This window comes from Moschus berezovskii, chromosome 7 (assembly GCF_049115385.1).
Source record: "Moschus berezovskii isolate FMDL1 chromosome 7, NW_MosBer_1.0, whole genome shotgun sequence".
NCBI classification, from domain to species: Eukaryota; Metazoa; Chordata; class Mammalia; order Artiodactyla; family Moschidae; genus Moschus; species Moschus berezovskii.
Window position 1 is genome coordinate 60,536,886 of NC_142466.1, and position 18,678 is coordinate 60,555,563.

Below are 18,678 nucleotides of genomic sequence, written 5' to 3' on the forward strand. Positions count from 1 at the left end.
TTTTTAGAATGGAATTTAATTTTATTATAACTATACTTAATTTTGTGGGGTTTTTTCCCTTCCTCAAATATTTTTTGGTAAAATCAATTATTGTCTTCTAGTTTTTAAAAACCTAGAAAACACAGGAAGCTCAGCTCGGCGCTCTGTAATGACCTAGAGGGGTGAAATGGGGGGAAGAGGGAGACTCAAGGAAGATGGGGGTAGATGTCTACTTATGGCTGATTCACATTGTTGTACACCAGAAAGTAAGCGTTGTAAATCAATTATATTTCAATAAAAAATAAAAATTTAGTGATTAAATAAATAAATACCTAGAAAATATTAGATAATTAGACATGCTGTAAAATTTGTTACCTGAGGAAGTATATTTGTACTTATTGGCAGTTCTTCATAAATTAGAAGGTTATGGAAGAAATAGGAGAATTTCTAATATATTCATTCTTTCTGGAAATACAGCATGCCCAAAGTACTCTATCAGCTTTGTGCTGTGGTTCTGATATGCTAATTAAACACACACACACACACACATACCCACACTGGGTAGAGTACAGTCTTATATATTCACTCTGCATAGGATTAGTAATTAGGGGAATTAAGTGAATATCCAGATATTTCCAAAACTTCTACTGTGCTATTTCTAATCACACAGTCTAGATTTAATACCCTGTTCCTTTTACAACTGGGATTCATTTCTGTTTAAACCTCTCACTTGCTCTTTTCCTTTAATCTCATTCTATTTATTGTTTTCCTTTTATTTTTGCTGCTTCTCTTTGGCTCCTGGCATGTCTGTGTCCCTCCTGCCACTTTCCATCAACTGAACATTTTAAAAATAGCCTTACTTGAGATATAATTAGTATATAATAAATTGAGTATTTTTAAAAGTATACAGTTTGACAAGTTTGATGTATATACACTTGTGATAGTTATATAGTACAGTTATATTCTTCCTGAAATATTTAGTGAAATTCACCAGTGAAGCCACTGGGGCTGGGATTTGCTTGTGGAAGATATGTAACTACAGTTTCCATTTCTTTAGTAAGCTTGGTGCTATATGAATTGATTATTTTATGAGTGATTGTTAATATTTTCAAGAAACATGTCTTTCATCTACATTTTAGAGTTTTATGACATAAAGCTGATAATATTCGTATTGATTAATACCTATATTGATATTATCTCCCTTATTCTTGATATTTATAATTTATACTTTTTATTAATCATTCTGGCTAGAGGTTTATCAGTTTTATTGCTCTTTTTTTTTTCCCTGTGGGATAAATGTATCCATTATTCTTTCTCTTCTAGTTTTATTGATATATAGCAGTGTATAAGTTTAAGGTATGCAGCATAATGATTTGACTTACATACATTATGAAATGATTACAACATAGGTTTAGTAAATATCTTATATAGAGACAAAATTAAAGGAATAGAAAATATTTTTTCTTGTGATGAGAGTGCTTAGGATTTATGCTGTTAACAGTTTCCCTATGTAACATACAACAGTGTTAATTTATCATATTGTACATTATATCTGTAGTACTTATGTATCTTACAACTGGTAGTTGGTGCCTTCTGACTACCTTCATGCAGATTGCCCTCCTCCTATCCCTTGCTTCTGGTAACCACATATCTTAACTCCTTTTTTTATGAGTTTGTTTTGAAGTATAACTGACCTACAGAACTGTTAGTCTCTGTTACACAACATAGTGATTCAGTATTTCTGTATATTTCAGAAAGATAACCATGTTACATCTCTAGTTAACATCTGTGACCATACAAAAATATTACATAATTATTAACTATATTCTCCACACTATACCCATGATGCATTTATTTTGTAACTGAAAGTTTGTACCTCTTAGTCTCCTCCACTTATTTCTCTCCTCCCCCATCTCTCCTCTCTAGCAAGCACATTTGTTCTCTATATCAGTGACGCTTTTTTGTTATGTTTGTTCATTTCTTTTGTTCTTTAAATTCTATATGTAAGTGAAATCATGTGGTATTTGTTTCTCTGTCTGATTTACTATCCTCTTGGACACCATGTTGTCACAAATGACAAGATTTCATTCCTTTTATAATAGTTGAGTAATATTTCGTTGTGTGCATGTGTGTGTATATACACACACACCCCCCACATCTTCTCTATCCATTTACCTACTGATGAACATTTAGATTGTTCCCATTTCTTAACTGTTGTAAAATAATGCACTGAACTTCAATTCAGTTCAGTTCAGTCGCTCGTGTCCGACTCTTTGCAACCCCATGAATCACAGCACGCCAGGCCTCCCTGTCCATCACCAACTCCCAGAGTTCACTCAAATTCATGTCCGTCGAGTCGGTGATGCCATCCAGCCATCTCATTCTCTGTCGTCCCCTTCTCCTCCCACCCCCAATCCCTCCCAGCATCAGAGTCTTTTCCAGTGAGTCAGCTCTTTGCATGAGGTGGCCAAAGTATTGGAGTTTCAGCTTTAGCATCAGACCTTCAAATGAACACCCAGGACTGATCTCCTTGAGGAAGGACTGGTTGGATCTCCTTGCAGTCCAAGGGACACTCAAGAGTCTTCTCCAGCACCACAGTTCAAAAGCATCAGTTCTTCGGCGATCAGCTTTCTTCACAGTCCAACTCTCACATCCATACATGACCACTGGAAAAACCATAGCCTTGACTAGACAGACCTTTGTTGGCAGAGTAATGTCTGTGCTTTTTAATATACTATCTAGGTTGGTCATAACTTTCCTTCCAAGGAGTAAGTGTCTTTTAATTTCATGGCTGCAGTCAGCATCCACAGTGATTTTGGAGCCTAGAAAAATAAAGGCTGACACTGTTTCCACTGTTTCCCCATCTATTCCCCATGAAGTGATGGGACCAGATGCCATGATCTTTGTTTTCTGAATGTTGAGCTTCAAGCCAACCTTTATCACTCTCCTCTTTCACTTTCATCAAGATGCTTTTTAGTTCCTCTTCACTTTCTGCCATAAGGGTGGTGTCATCTGCATATCTGAGGTTATTGATATTTGGGGTATGTATATCTTTCAGATTACTGTTTGTTTGGATAAATACTCAGGAGTGGAATTGCTGAGCAGGGCTAGTTCCTGATAAAGCTGGCTGCGTGTTTGGGGTGTTCCAGAGTTGGGAGGGTCAAGGTCAGTTATTTGGATGGTTGAAGAGCTCAAGGGTTCCAGAGTTAGTGTTGGGCCACTGGTGGCAGAGCTGATTCCTGGGCCAGCTAGGAGCTCAGGGGATCCTATAGGAGTTGGCCTGCTGTGGGTAGATGGAGCTGTGCCCACATTCAGCTAGCTGCTTGATGTGGGATGTCCCAGGACTGGTACCTACTAACTGGTGAGTTAGGCCAGGTCCCAGTGTTATGAGCTAGAGAGAGGATTCCAAAATGGTGCTTCCTAGAGCATTGTCCTTGTGTTTGAATAAGGGTCCAAAAATGGCTTCTGTCAGTGTCTCTGTCCCCAGTGTGAGTCCCAGAAGATTCCTGCTTCTCTGGAAGCCTCTCTGATAGCAAGTTGATCTCACCCAGGCTCTTTTTAAGTTACTGCTTCTTCCCTAGATCTTAGATCATGTGAGAGTCAGTGCCCTTTAAGAGTCGAGTCTGTTTGCAACTGCTGTCTGACTCTCCCAAAAGTATGCCCCACTGGTCTTCAAAGCCACTCATTCTGGGGACTCTAGATTGGGCAGCCTGATGAGGAGGGTGGTACCCCTAGTTCCTTGGGGAGAACTTCCCAATTATAATGATCCTTCTTCCATTTGTGGCCTGCCTGGGGGTATGGTTCTTTACTGCACTGTGTCTACCTTCCTTCTACCTGTCTTGATCCTTTTTATATCTTTAGTTTTGAAGAGATTTTCTGCTAGTCTTCAGGTCATTCTCATTGAGAGCTGCTCTGTAAATAGTTGTAAGTTTGGTGTGCCACTAAGAGGAGGTGATCTTCCAATCCTTCTGTTCTCCATCTTGGCCATTCCCTGGTTATCCATTCTTGAACAATCAGTTTTATTGCTTTTAAAGCACCAGCTTTTGGATATCTCTCTTCTGTTTTCTCTTTCATTTATACCTGCTTTGATATTTATTATTCTTTCTGCTTCCTTTGATTTTAATTTTTCTCATGTTCTAATTTTCTGTAGATGGTGATTCAGATGACTGATTTGAACATTTCTTTTCTTGTATATGCATTTAGTGCTGAAATTTTGGGGTTCTTCTCTGTAGCCCTGACCTCTATGGCATTTTGCCATATGATCTCTACCTGCCTTGATTTCCTGGATTCTCAGCTCTTTTCTTAACTCATGGACTTTTATTGGTTATTTCTTGGATTATCCACTCCCTTGCTTTTTAATGACCTTTAAATTATCTCAAAACAGTTGAAGTTGGGGTAGTCATGGGATTCATCTTGTTTTTTTCTTGTTTCTCAGTAATCACTGCCCATTGCCTGATGTCTTGAAAATCAATTGTTAATGTATTTTGTATGTGTGTCTTTGTTGCAGGGGGACAGGGAGGAATTCTTTCAGGCAGGAGGGTAAATCTAGTTCATATTATTTTATCTTAAATGGAAGGATAAATTTCCATCAGTTGAATATTTGGGTATTTATTAAGCATGTAGTATATCCCAGGCACTGTGCTAGAAACATGAAGTATCATAGTGAGCAGTTTTTACAAGGGGTGAATAAATTGTGTGTGCATACTAAGTTACTTCAGTTGTATCTGACTCTTCGCGACCCTCTGGGCTGTAGCCCGCCAAGCTCCTCTGTCCATGAAATTATTCAGGCAAGAAAACTGGCTTAGGTTACCGTTTCCTTCTTCAGGGGATCTTCCCAACCCAGGGATTGAACCCACATCTCCTGAATCTGCTACATTGGCAGGTAGATTCTTTACCACTGAGCTGCATGGGAAGCCCCATTTTGAGTGCATTATTTTTCTAAATATTTTAATCTATAATTTTTTAAAAAATCTATTTTCCTGTTGTTAAAAACTTAAGTTGATTCATTTTTATTGTTTTAAATAGCATTATAATGCTGATTGATTTCTTTATCAATACTTACATGATTTTCAGATCATTTCTTTAGGGTAATACGTTTCCTTCAGATGAATTCCTCAAAATAGAATTACTTGTTTATAGAGTAAACCATTTTCCCTGAAATAACTTTATTGCAAAGATGTTAATTGTAATATAAAATTTTTAAAAGATATATGTATATAATACTTCTATAAGGAAAATTGTAAAATTTAACTGAGGGCCAGTAAGAAATCATAAGTAATTGTAGAGAGACTATTTTCCTATATCTAGTATTATAAAGGTGTCAGTTTCTTATAATTAATTTTGTATATTTAATGCACTCAATAAATCACAACAGCAGTTCTTTTAAAGTCTTTCAGAATTATTGTAAAGTTTTTCTGGAAATATAAATAAGGGGCAGGATGTAGCAAAGATTTTTCAAAAGAAAGAATTGAGATAGGGCATAACAACCTTAGTTCAGTTCATTTCAGTCGCTCAGTCGTGACCGACTCTCTGCGACCCCATGAATCACAGCACGCCAGGCCTCCCTGTCCATCACCAACTCCTGGAGTTCACTCAAACTCATGTCCATCGAGTCGGTGATGCCATCCAGCCATCTCATTCTCTGTCGTCCCCTTTTCCTCCCGCCCGCAATCCTTCCCAGCATCAGACTCTTTTCCAGTGAGTCAACTTGTCGCATGAGGTGGCCAAAGTATTGCAGTTTCAGCTTTAGCATCAGACCTTCAAATGAACACCTAGGATTGATCTCCTTAAGAATGGACTGGTTGGATCTCCTTGCAGTCCAAGGGACTCTCAAGAGCCTTCTCCAGTACCACAGTTCAAAAGCATCAATTCTTTGGCGATCAGCTTTCTTCATAGTCCAACTCTCACATCCATACTTGACCACTGAAAAAACCATAGCCTTGACTAGATGGACCTTTGTTGGCAAAGTAACGTCTCTGCTTTTAATATACTATCTAGGTTGGTCATAACTTTCCTTCCGAGGAGTAAGTGTCTTTTAATTTCATGGCTGCAGTCAGCATCCGCAGTGATTTTGGAGCCCAAAAAATAAAGTCTGACACTGTTTCCACTACTGAAATATTAAATTTCATTAAATACTACTAAAATATATTATAACACTACAATAATTAAGATAATGAAATAGTATAAAACTCACCAGCTGACTGTGTGGGTGCATGTGTGTATATCGCCATTATTCATATATAACAGTGAAGCTTGTTATTCACACATTCCATATTTGTGAGTGTTTCTGCTTGCTGAAACTTAGATGTAACCCCAAAATCAACATTCATGTCACTTTCACAGTCATTTTTGGGATTGCACAGAGCTAGCTGTAAGACGTTTGAGTCTCCCAAGGCCTGTGTTCCCAGCTGAGGTGTTAAAGAAGAATACCCTGCCTTCTTATGTAAGCTCTTCTGCTGTAGACACATGTTCTTTTTGTGTGTCCCCCCCCTTTTTTTTTTACATCTAGGGTATTTTCCTTGGTAATTTTGCTGTTTAAAATGTCCCCAGAGCATAAAAACTGAAATTGAGTGAATCACATGTTCATAATGTATGAATTATCTCAATAATGATCTTAAAAAACTAAACACAAATAACACATAAGTACCAGTTATATGGTAGAGAAAAACTTGATAAATTTTTCAAGCACTATAAACAGAAGGAAAATGATAAGGGAAGAATATCAGTTGGCTTTGACTGTTCACAATATAAGTTTCTGAATATTAATTACAAAAACCAAATGCTAGCATATAGGATAATTAGCAACATCTTTAATAAACAATGAAAATCATTAGATATTTTAAGACAGGAAGAAAAATATAATTTGAAAGATTAGTAAAGAACAAGACTAAGTGATTCTTTTTAGGAACAATAATAGCTGGTACCTAGCTAATAGAAATGTTCAACTTCATTAGTAATCAAGGGAATGAAAATTAATACAGTGAAATAGTATTGTTTGCCTATTAAATTTGACAGATCTTAATAATCAGTAATTCTCAATCTGGGTGCAGGGAGATAGATACTCTCATATGTTGTTTATAAATTTATATATTGATTCACTTTCTTGAATTTAGCAAATAATTAAAGAGTACATGTCATATTGTTATCATCTGAGCCAGGTACTGACAGTACATCAAAGAATAAGATATAGTCCCTACCCTCATGAATCATTCTATTTGAAACTACAGACAGACAGTGACCTATTAAATGTATGTTAAAGAGTGGTAGAACAGTCATTAAAAAGTAATAATGCCATTTGCAGCAACATGGATAGACCTAGAGATTGTCATACTGAGGGAAGAAAGACAAATAAGGAGAAATATCGCATGACATCCCTTAAATGTGGAACCTAAAAATAAAAAATACAAATGGACTTACTTACAAAATAGCAAGAAACTCATAGACTTAGAGAATGAGTTTATGGTTGCAGGGGAGAGGGATGGGGAAAGGGATACCTGGGGAGTTTGGGATTGACACGTATACACTATGTTTGAAGTGGATAACCAGCAAAGATCTACTATACTGCACATGGAACTCCACTCAGTGTTGGTTGGCAGCCTGGATGGGAGAATGGATGCGTGTGTATGTATGGCTGGGTTCCTTCTCTGTTCACCTGAAACTGTCACAACATTGTTTGTTAATCAGCTGTACACCAATACAAAATAAAAAGTTTAAAATAATAAATATATAAAGTGGTAGTAAAACTCAGGATACTTGTGGTATTACACAGGAAAGGTTCAGTTGCTCAGCGACTCTGCGTTGCTATGAACCGCAGCACGCCAGCCCTACCTGTCCATCACCAACTCCCGGAGTCCACCCAAACCCATGTCCATTGTGTCGGTGATGCCACCCAACCATCTCATCCTCTGTCGTCCCCGTCTCCTCCTGCCCTCAATCTTTCCCAGCATCAAGGTCTTTTCAAATGAGTCAGCTCTCCACATCAGGTGTCCAAAGTATTGGGGTTTCAGCTTCAACATCAGTCCCTCCAATGAACACCCAGGACTGATCTCCTTTAGGATGGACTGGTTGGATCTCCTTGCAGTCCAAGGGACTCTCAAGAGTCTTCTCCAACACCATAGTTCAAAAGCATCAATTTTTTGGCACCCAGCTTCCTTTATAGTCCAACTCTCCATTCATACATGACCACTGGAAAAACCATTGCCTTGACTAGATGGACCTTTGTTGCTTTTTAATATGATGTCTATGTTGGTCATAACATTCCTTCCAAGGAGTAAGCGTCTTTTAATTTCATGGCTGCAGTCAGCATCTGCAGTGATTTTGGAGCCCAGAAAAATAAAGTCAGCCACTGTTTCCACTGTTTCCTCATCTATTTACCATTAAGTGATGGGACTGGATGCCATGATCTTAGTTTTCTGAATGTTGAGCTTTAAGCGAACTCTTTCACTCTCCTCTTTCACTTTCATCAAGAGGCTCTTTACTTCTTCTTCACTTTCTGCCATAAGGGTGGTGTCATCTGCATATCTGAGGTTATTGATATTTCTTCCGGCAGTCTTGATTCCAACTTGTGCTTCCTCCAGCCGAGCATTTCTCACAATGTACTCTGCATATAAGTTAAACAAGCAGGGTGACAATATACAGCCTTGACATACTCCTTTTCCTATTTGGAACCAGTCTGTTGTTCCATGTCCAGTTATAACTGTTGCTTCCTGACCTGTATCCAGGTTTCTCAAGAGGCACTTTTTAATATACTACAAAAATCCTGTTTAAAAGTTTTATTTTTCTTCAACACAGAGAAGTTCAGCTCAGAGAAAAGTTACCTAGGTTTCTGGGGACGTGGAACATCTCTCATTTTACATGGAAAGACTATTTGATTCTATTTTCCTCTGCACACACACAAAATTATTGATTTCTATTATATGTAAAATGATTGATTTTTTCTGATACTGTATGAAATTTATTCAAAACAATTTTATTTCTACTCATAGGACTCAATATATTAATGATGCATACCAGGAAGTACTGGATCTATTATTGCCATTAAATCTTGAGGTGATGGTTGAGCGAAATTTATCGTGGGAGTGGTTCCAGGAAGTTCCTTGTTTCAATGTAAATGCTCAGCTAAAGCCCATGGAGGTAACGTTTGAATCCTTATTGATGTATCTTTTGTTGGTTAAAAGTTATTGTTTGGGGACATAAGTTGTTTTGTATGTACAAGTTATGTAAAAGTACCTTGGTCAGAAAAGAGATAGTAGCTCATGTGTATAACCTAGAATGCATTGAATGTTGATCTTTTCTTTTTTCAGAAAAATATTTTTTTTCATTTTTAAATGGAGACGAGTCAATTTTGTTCTAGTGGATCTGCCACCCCAGAAGGGAGCTGAGCATTTGTAGATGGTCTGCAATACCATATGTATATATAACACCTAGAATAATATTTCACTCAATCTGTACATACTATAACCCAGTCAAGTTGACATAAAATTAACTGTCACAGCTTTCAAGACAGGTCTTACGCTAGTGGTTTAATGTTGAATTCGCAAAGCATAGTTTTGAGTTAGTGTGTTGCTTTAAGTGTACTTAAGCATGATACTTAATCATTTAAGTCTCAGCTTCTTATAATATCAAGATTATACTCTTTGTACCTAGAACTTTTGTGAGGTTCAGGTAAAATAATTCATGTATAACATATTATAAAATATTTTCAATTTTAAAAATGTATTATTTTTAAAAAATTTAATTGCAGGATAATTGCTTTACAGAATTGTATTAGTCTCTGCCATACATCAGCATGAATCAGCCATAGGCATACATATGTCCCCTCCTCTTGGACTTCCCTCTCACCCCATCTCACCCCTCTAGTTACAGAGCATCTGATTTGAGCTCCCTGAATCATACAGCAAATTTCCACCGGCTGTCTGTTTTACATATGGTAATTTATATGTTTCCATGCTACTCTCTCAGTTCATCACACTCTCTTCTTCCCCTAATGTGTCCACAAGTTTGTTCTCTATCTCTGCATCTCAACTGCTGCCCTGCACATAGGATCATTAGCACCATCTTTATAGATTCCATATATATGCATTAATATGTGATATTTGTTTTTCTCTTTCTGACTTACTTCACTCTGAATAACAGGCTCTAGGTTCATCTACCTAATTAGGACTAACTCAAATGTGTTCTTTTTATGGCTGAGTAATATTCCTATGTGTATATGTACCACAACTTCTTTATCCATTTATCTGTTGATGGACGTCTAGGTTGCTTCCATGTCTTAGCTATGGTAAACAGTGCTGCAGCAAGCATTGGGGTGTATGTGTCTCTTTCAATTATGGTTTTCTCAGGGTGTATCCCCAGTAGTGGGATTGTTGGCTTATGAGATAGTTCTATTCCTGGTTTTTTAAGGAATCTCCATACTGTTCTCCATAGTGGCTGTATCAATTTACATTCCCACCAGCAGTGCAAGAGGGTTCCCTTTTCTCCACACCCTGTCAAACATTTATTGTTTGTAGATTTTTTCGATGATGGCCATTCTGACTGGTGTGAGGTGATATCTCATTGTAGTTTTGACTTGCATATCTCTAATAATGAGTGATGTTGAGCATCTTTCCATATGATTATTAGCCATTTGAATGTCTTCTATGGAGAAATGTCTGTTTAGTTCATCTACCCATTTTTTGATTGGGTTGTTTGTTTTCCGGATGTTGACCTGTGTGAACTGCTTGTATATTCTGGAGATTAATCTTTTGTCAGTTTTGTTTGCAATTATTTTCTCCCATTTTGAGGGTTATCTTTTAATCTTGATTATTATTTCCTTTGCTGTGCAAAAGCCTTTAAGCTTATTTAAGTCCCATTTGTTTATTTTTGTTTTATTTCCATTACTGTAGGAGGTGGGACAAAGAGAATCTTGCTGTTATGTATGCTGAAGTGTGTACTGCCTGTGTTTTCCTCTAAAAGCTTTATAGTTTCTGGTCTTATATTTAAGTCTTTAATCCATATTGAATTTATTTTTGTGTATGGTGTTAGGAAGTGTTCTGAATTTATTATTTTTCATTATTCCATATTTGTCAATTGAGGGGCTTACTAACCAAAAAAAATACAGAGTAGCTACATGGATACTTAAAAATGAAAGTTCATTTTGAAGGCTTAAAACTCTTAGGCTAATTGCTGCATTCGTAACAAAGTTTATCATTCATAGCTTCTGGTATTGATACTGGCATTTAATTTCACAGGGTACTAAAGAATACATGGTCATTTAGAAAATGAAACATTCAGTTAATAGAATTATCTAATGTGTTAAAAGTTGGTTTTGCAGGGGTTTGAAATGAAACAGTTTTTCTTGTATAAAAGTTTTTCACTACATGAGGTAGTAATGTTGAAATGGTCAAATCTTATTTTTTTAACAGTTCATTCTTAGTCAAGAAGATATAACAACCATTTTTAAAACATTATATGGCAACATATGGTATGAAGGTGATAGTGCTTCACATGAAGTAACGAAAGATCAGTCCAGTGTTACTACTAGTGGTGCTGCCACTGCTTCACACCATTCAGCAGGTATGTCTTAACCTTAAATTCGTCCTCCTCCTCCTCCTTTCCATCTGTCCTTCCTTTCATTCTCCCTAATTTTACGTTTGGGTAAAATAAGATTTATAAACCTTTTCTCTTTAGCTAATCTTACTCAAGTAGTTCTGATTTATCTGTTATTAGTCATTCTGTTGATTTTTTTTCTTTGAATCAAATTTCTAATTCTTGTGACAAAATTCCTTAGTATGTATTTTTTTCTTGTTATCCTAACTGCCCTGTAAGTTCCTTTTTTTCAGTTTTCAGTTTTTCTCCTCATCCTTTCTCTTCTCCCTTGTTCCTAGTGAAACATATGTTCCGATGGAATATTTCATATTAATATTAGAAGTATCAAAATATTAGCAGTCTCAAAAGAGGATGATCATTAGTGATGGACTCCAGCAAATATTCAGAAGATACATTGATAAAATAGAGCAGAGGGAATTGTAACTTAGTTGAAGGCTGCATCCAATGTTGGATTTAATTTATTACTAGAAACCTAACTAGGGTCTAAGTTCAATACCAGCACATAAAGAGATTGGGTTAATTAGAACTACTAGATGATTTTGCTTCACTGGAATAAATTCTCCTCATTCTGGCATTTTGGGGGAACCCCAAGTCTCCCTACCTCAAACTGAAATCCACTATTTTACAAGATCCCCACTTGCCAAGGCCTGACATATTGCACAGCTTTTCCAGTCAGAATCCCAGCAAAGAAACAACCTTACATTTATTTATAAGATTTTAGGAATCATGATTCTTACTGGCTAGAATAACCAATCCAGTACTTTATAGTTAAACATTAATGGTCAGATATAAAGAAAATCATGAAGAACCCAAGTATAGGAACAAGCAAGATAAACAGAATAGTGTTTCTTGAATGAAACAAAAATAATTGAAGAAACAAAAGAGAATGTGAACAGAAAATTAACTAATTCATAAAAACAGATTTCTAGGAGTATAAGAATTGAATCCTTCCATCACTACCTTCTGTCTTCCTAAGATAAGAAAGAGTTCCTAGATGAAAACTCTATAGAACTAAGTAAATATTGAAACAAATTATTGGATATAAAGAATCTACCCAGTTTCAAGCTGATTGAATACTCTCCATGCAAACGTATTTTCATGAAATGTCAGAACAACAGAAGTAATATTGAAGAATACCAGGCTGCCTGTTAGGGCTTAGAAAAAAAGTGACTGGAATTAGATTCATCATGAATGAAACTGGATGGGATGGGATTAATGGAGGATAAAAGACAGTGGGGTAATATTGGAAAATATATTTCTGAAGAAAATAATTTTAAAGTTAGGATTCCATATATGGTCAAACCATCATCCAAATGTGAAAACAATTTTTGTATTTCCAGTAACTCAGAGTTTACTTTCTTTATACCCATTCAGGTACAGCTCATGTTATTGCACCTCATTTTTATTGTTTTTCTCAGACATTGCATTTTTTACAAATTTAAGGTTTGTCTCAACCCTAAGTCAAGAAAGTCTATCTGGGTGCCATTTTTCTAACAAAATTAGTTTTCAGTTAAGATATATATATTTTAAAAACATAATGGTATTGCATTATTATGACTATAATATAGTATAAGCATAACATTTTATATTCACTGGAAAACCAGTTTGTATTACTTGCTTTGTTGTAGTATTCATTTTATTGCAGTAGTCTGGAACCAAACTTGAGGTATACTGGTAGTCTGAAAATATATTCTAGCAAAGCAAATAAGGAATCCAGGAAAGGGGAAAACATGGGATTCAGATACAGAGAGCATTAAAAAGGAATCCCCAAATTATCTGTTCCTGGGCTAGAAAGTACTTGGTTTTCATTAAAAAGTAATTTAGAATGCTTTAAGAAAAAAAGGACAAATGTCTTAAGAAAAATGACATAAATTCTATGTAACATGTAGAATGAGGCGTTAACTGTGCCACATTAATATGGGAGAGGAAGACATGTTTTCTGTGCCAAAGAAGGGAGAAATATATACAGTATATTTTGGTGCAGAAGTGAGGTGAACTAAGTTTTGCATGATTTTGAGCCATTTTTAGAATGTGTGAAGAAATACTGGTTTTTTTTTTTTTTTTTCTTGAAAGATGCATGTGTTGTGTTGCAGCAACAGAGGAAGTAAAATAATAAGCTATTGGGGCTTCCATGATGCCTACCAGGTAAAGAATCCACCTGCAGTGCAGGAGATGTGGATTTGATCCCTGTGTCTGGAAGATCCCCTAGAGAAGGAAATGGCAACCCATTCCAGTTACTCTTGCCTGGGAAATTCCATAGACAGAGAAAAGCCTGGCAGGCTACAATCCAGAGAGTCAAAAAGAGTCGGATATTACTGAGTGATTGAGCACACATTAGTCTCTTCATTTAAAATACTGAGATTTTTCAGTCTTAATACTGAGATTTTTCAGTGTAGCAGTCTTGCATAATTTTGTTGAACTTCTTCCTAAGTATGTTTTTTGATGCTACTGGAGAAGGCAATGGCACCCCACTCCAGTACTCTTGCCTGGAAAATCCCATGGACGGAGGAGCCTGGTGGGCTGCAGTCCATGGGGTCACGAAGAGTTGGACACAACTGAGTGACTTCACTTTCACTTTTCACTTTCATGCATTGGAGAAGGAAATGGCAACCCACTCCAGTGTTCTTGCCTGGAGAATCCCAGGGACAAGGGAGCCTGGTGGGCTGCCGTCTATGGGGTCGCACAGAGTCAGACACGACTGAAGCGACTTAGCAGCACCAGCAGCAGCAGCAAATATTTTTAAAAGTATATTTCTCAGTTGTTACTGATATAGTTGATATTTGCATAGTAACCCTGTATCTTGTTAAAAATGCTGAATTGATTTCTTAATTCTGGTAATTTGTTGGAGACTTCTTAGGGTTTTCTATGTAGTCAATCATGCTGAGAAAGGCATTTTTACTTTCTACTGTGTAGAAATTATTATGTATAAATAATTTTGTGATAATAAACTCTACAACTTACATGAACTGCACAAATTTTTTGAAAACGTTACCAAAACTGACATAGGATGAAATAGAAATAAGATAAGTAGTTCTGCATCTATTAAAAGAATTGAATTTCAGTGGTGAATTTTGTTAAACATTTAAATAAGATACTAGTGTTAAGCAAACCTTTTGGAAAATAGAGGAGGAGGGAACACTTCCTTAGTCATTTTATAAAGCAAGCATTAGCCTGATACCAAAACCCCAAATAAAAAACAAAAAACAACTTTGAGGAAAGAATATTGCACCTAATATCCCTAATGTACACAGGAATAAAAATTCTTAACAGCATAGCTTAGTAAATCCAGCAGTAAGCATATAGGATATGTCATCTTGACTTAGACTTATCCTGAAATGCAGAGTTAGTTTAAACCTCAATTAAGGTAACATCAAATTAATAGAAAAAGGAGAAAAAATTATATCACCTGAATAGATGCAGAAAAAGCATTTGATAAAAGTCACCTATTTGTGATTAAAAACTAGAAATATCTAAAAGGCATATTTAATGGTAAAGTGGAAAGTTTTCCACCTAAAATAGGAACAAAGCAAGAATGTCCACAATCACATTCCTATTCAACTAGTAATCATTGACAGAGCAATACAGCCAAGAAAAGGATTAATAGGTCTACAGAATCCATTTAATATGTACCATGTGTATATAAGAGCTTGCCCCAAAATATAAAACATAGAAAAGATTGAATTTTGGATCCTTTTGGTTAGTGGAACATTTTAAAAATGTTATCTAAAGCATCTTGTTTGGTTTTAGTTTTTTTTTTTGAAGTAAAATTTAAATACAAAACACTTATGCCAGGTACTCTGGTATGCATTTTACAATTGCTATTTTCTTGAATCGCCAAAACAGACCTAGAGGTTAGTTCTTTTATTCTCATTTTACAAAAATTAAACCAAGAGTTTATTAAAAGTAAACCAGGAGTTTAATTTATACTCCCAGATTATTATGTAAAGAATGCTAACCCTGGAGTTAAGTGAGTTCAACATCTGAATTTTTTGAAAAATATTATACTATACCCATTTATTTAATAATTATGTTAAATCTACTTCAGTTCTATTTTAATGAGTTCTACCATTCCTGACCTTTTTCTGTTATCCACTAACTAATTTTTCCAAGGAACAACTGTAGTGACAGCTGCTGTGGTAGAAGTACAATCACATGCTTCTCAAGTTAAGACAACACTAAATATGAGTTTCAGAACCGATTATCTCACCATGGTACTGTATAGCCCAGGTCCTAAACAGGTAAGTTGAAGAATAAAAACTATATTTTTGTTGTTGCCTGTGTTTTGTTGTATCTGTTCCTTTAAGAAAAATTGTTACACTTTTCACGTTAATATTTATCTGTTTGCCTTTTAAAATGAGTTTTCTTACATATAGCCTTTGATATGAAAAATGATATTTTAAAGTTAATATATGCCTTTCATTATGAGCTCTTGGAGATAGAGAATGTGGTATTTCATATCTTAAAATATGTTTTAAATTTGTATTTTTGTGTAAAATTTGTATTGATTTCTTTTCCCTCAGACTTCCTTTACAGATATTCGTGATCCTTCTCTAAAACTTGCTGAATTTAAGTTGGAGAATATTATAAGCACTTTAAAAATGTATACAGATGATTCAACATTTTCTTCCTTCTCACTAAAAAACTGTATTTTAGATGACAAAAGGCCCCATATCAAGAAGGCAACTCCTAGGTAATAGTGTTTTAAATTTTTATTGAGCAGTGGTTGATATATTTTACAGAAATTACTCTCACAGTTGCATGTGCATTTTCCGGGTATATCCTGAAATCTTCAAAGCTTTAATGCAGTTGATTCCATAGTTCTCAGTCAACATTTTAAATGCCCTGTTTATGTGCTGTTCTTGCTGAATGGTTGAATAGAAAAAAATGGTTAAATAGAAATAATCACTAATTAAATTCATTTAAAATTAATCTCTATTATCTGAATTATGAATCCATACAATTATAATGGGTAATATATGAAAATTTGTGGAAAAATATGCTGAGATTCAAAATTTTGATAATTTATTAAGGATATACTTCCTCTATTATGAAACAGTTGTGCTCCTGAAGTCTGTAAGTTTATTATTTCTCTTATCTTACTAAGAGAAATGACTTCAGAACATTGGCTTGCTGTCAGTGAAAGCAATGAGAGACCTTTGAGTTTTATTGGTATGTTTGTTTGATTATGTGCAAGATACTCATAGAAACTGTGATTGTGTTTTTCAGAATGATAGGACTTACAGTTGGGTTTGACAAAAAGGACATGATGGATGTAAGGTATAGGAGAATCCGAGATGGTTGGGTGGCTGATATAGTCCTTCAAGAAATGTATATTTGTGCAAGTGTGGAGTTTCTGCTGACAGTTGCAAATGTCTTTCTTGAGGCCTACGCTACAGGCACTGCTGTAGAAACCAGTGTTCAAACATGGTCTGCTAAAGAAGAAGGTTAGTTATTGGCTAAAATATTTCATATCTGTTACTGAAGTGCTATAATAACACTTAGCTTGATTATCCTTCTAGATGATGAGGTTAAGTGGATCAATAAGTTAGAAATCTTTATTTTTCAGAGGTAAGAGGAAAATTTAAATGTGTTTTCAGATAAGATAGACAGTTGCTGTGTTTTTTAAGGCATAAGTAGATACTGGGTTCAAAAATTATGAGACCCATGTTAAAATAAGTAATTGTACTTCTTTGAAGACAATAATTTGAAAGATTTTCTTGGAAGGAAACAATAATGAAACAGTGACTCCTTTTCATAATTAAAGATAGTATTTTAACTTAAACTTGTCTTTTATTTATATGTTTGTTTTTGCTTTCTGGCCAGGCCACTCAATCAGGGATTGAACTCATGCTCCCTGCAGTGAAAGTGCGGAGTCTTACCTGCTGGACACCGCAGAGAAGTCCCTAAAGTTCTTTTATTCCTGTTACATTTACAGTTTTCTGTTATCTTTTATATATTTCATTCCTTGTAGTATAGTAGAAAGAGTGTCAAGCTAAGAGTTAGAAACTAGGTTTATTTTTAGCTCTGCCATTAAATAGTAGAGATTTCCCCTCACATTTTAAAATATTCTAATGGTTATGAGTTCTTTAAATCTTACACTAGGAGAGTTGCAGTAAATTCTTTTGGGATCTGAGTATTTTTATTTTGTTTTTTACTTCAAATGGAAGTATCATTTTCCTATAAATAATTTTTCATAATATAACAAATATTTATAGCTATTTTAAGACATTATCTGTGTTTTTATTTTAGTACCTAAACAGCAATCAGAAAAGTGGGAAATGAATATCACTATTAAAAACCCTGAAATTGTGTTTGTTGCTGATATGACAAGAAATGATGCTCCTGCCTTAGTCATTACAACACAGTGTGAAATATATTGGCTAGGTGACTTTGAAAATGATACAATGACTGCTGCCATTAAAGATCTCCAAGTGAGAGCATGCCCATTTCTTCCAGTCAAGAGAAAAGGAAAAATCACTACTGTGAGTTTTCTATTTACTTGTCAGCTTAATTGTAAATTGTTTTATGTTTAGCATGTATCACTTTAGGATAGTGGCTACTTATTCTCCAACCTTATTCTATACAGTACTTTTCTTTCGTCTTGGAGAGTCTAATTTAGATTATTATTGCACCAGCACCAGCTTTTAAATAGAGAATTTCCTGGTGGCTCAGACAGTAAAGTGTCTGCCTGCAATGCGGCAGACGAGACCCGAGTTCAATCCCCGGGTTGGGAAGATAGCCTGGAGAAGGCAATGGCACCCCACTCCAGTACTCTTGCCTGGAAAATTCCATGCATGGAGGAGCCTGGTAGGCTACAGTCCATGGGGTTGCAAAGAGTCGGACATGACTAAGCAACTTCACTTTCATGGAGAAGGCAATGGCAACCCACTCCAGTACTCTTGCCTGGAAAATCCCATGGGAGGAGCCTGGTAGGGTGCAGTCCATGGGGTCGCTAAGAGTCGGGCACAACTAAGCGACTTCACTTTCACTTTTCACTTTCATGCATTGGAGAAGGAAATAGCAACCCACTCCAGTATTCTTGCCTGGAGAATCCCAAGGATGGGGGAGCCTGGTGGGCTGCTGTCTATGGGGTCGCACAGAGTTGGACACGAC

The 18,678-nt window shown here is 35.8% G+C and overlaps 1 protein-coding gene across 5 annotated transcripts in view; it reads left to right on the top strand.

Annotated features, from left to right (window-relative positions):
• VPS13A (vacuolar protein sorting 13 homolog A) overlaps positions 1-18,678 on the top strand; it is a 247,632-nt gene that overhangs the window by 122,350 nt on the left and 106,604 nt on the right. For all 5 annotated transcript variants that reach the window (XR_008686092.2, XR_008686091.2, XR_016037846.1 and 2 more), the window contains exons 34-39: positions 8,964-9,111; positions 11,382-11,532; positions 15,676-15,803; positions 16,086-16,255; positions 16,792-17,009; positions 17,815-18,047. Coding sequence is in view for 2 of the 5 variants with exons in the window: in XM_055426921.2 (XP_055282896.2) it covers positions 8,964-9,111; positions 11,382-11,532; positions 15,676-15,803; positions 16,086-16,255; positions 16,792-17,009; positions 17,815-18,047 (1,048 nt within the window). In the remaining 3 variants the exon portion in view is untranslated. The remainder of the gene's footprint in view (positions 1-8,963; positions 9,112-11,381; positions 11,533-15,675; positions 15,804-16,085; positions 16,256-16,791; positions 17,010-17,814; positions 18,048-18,678) is intronic.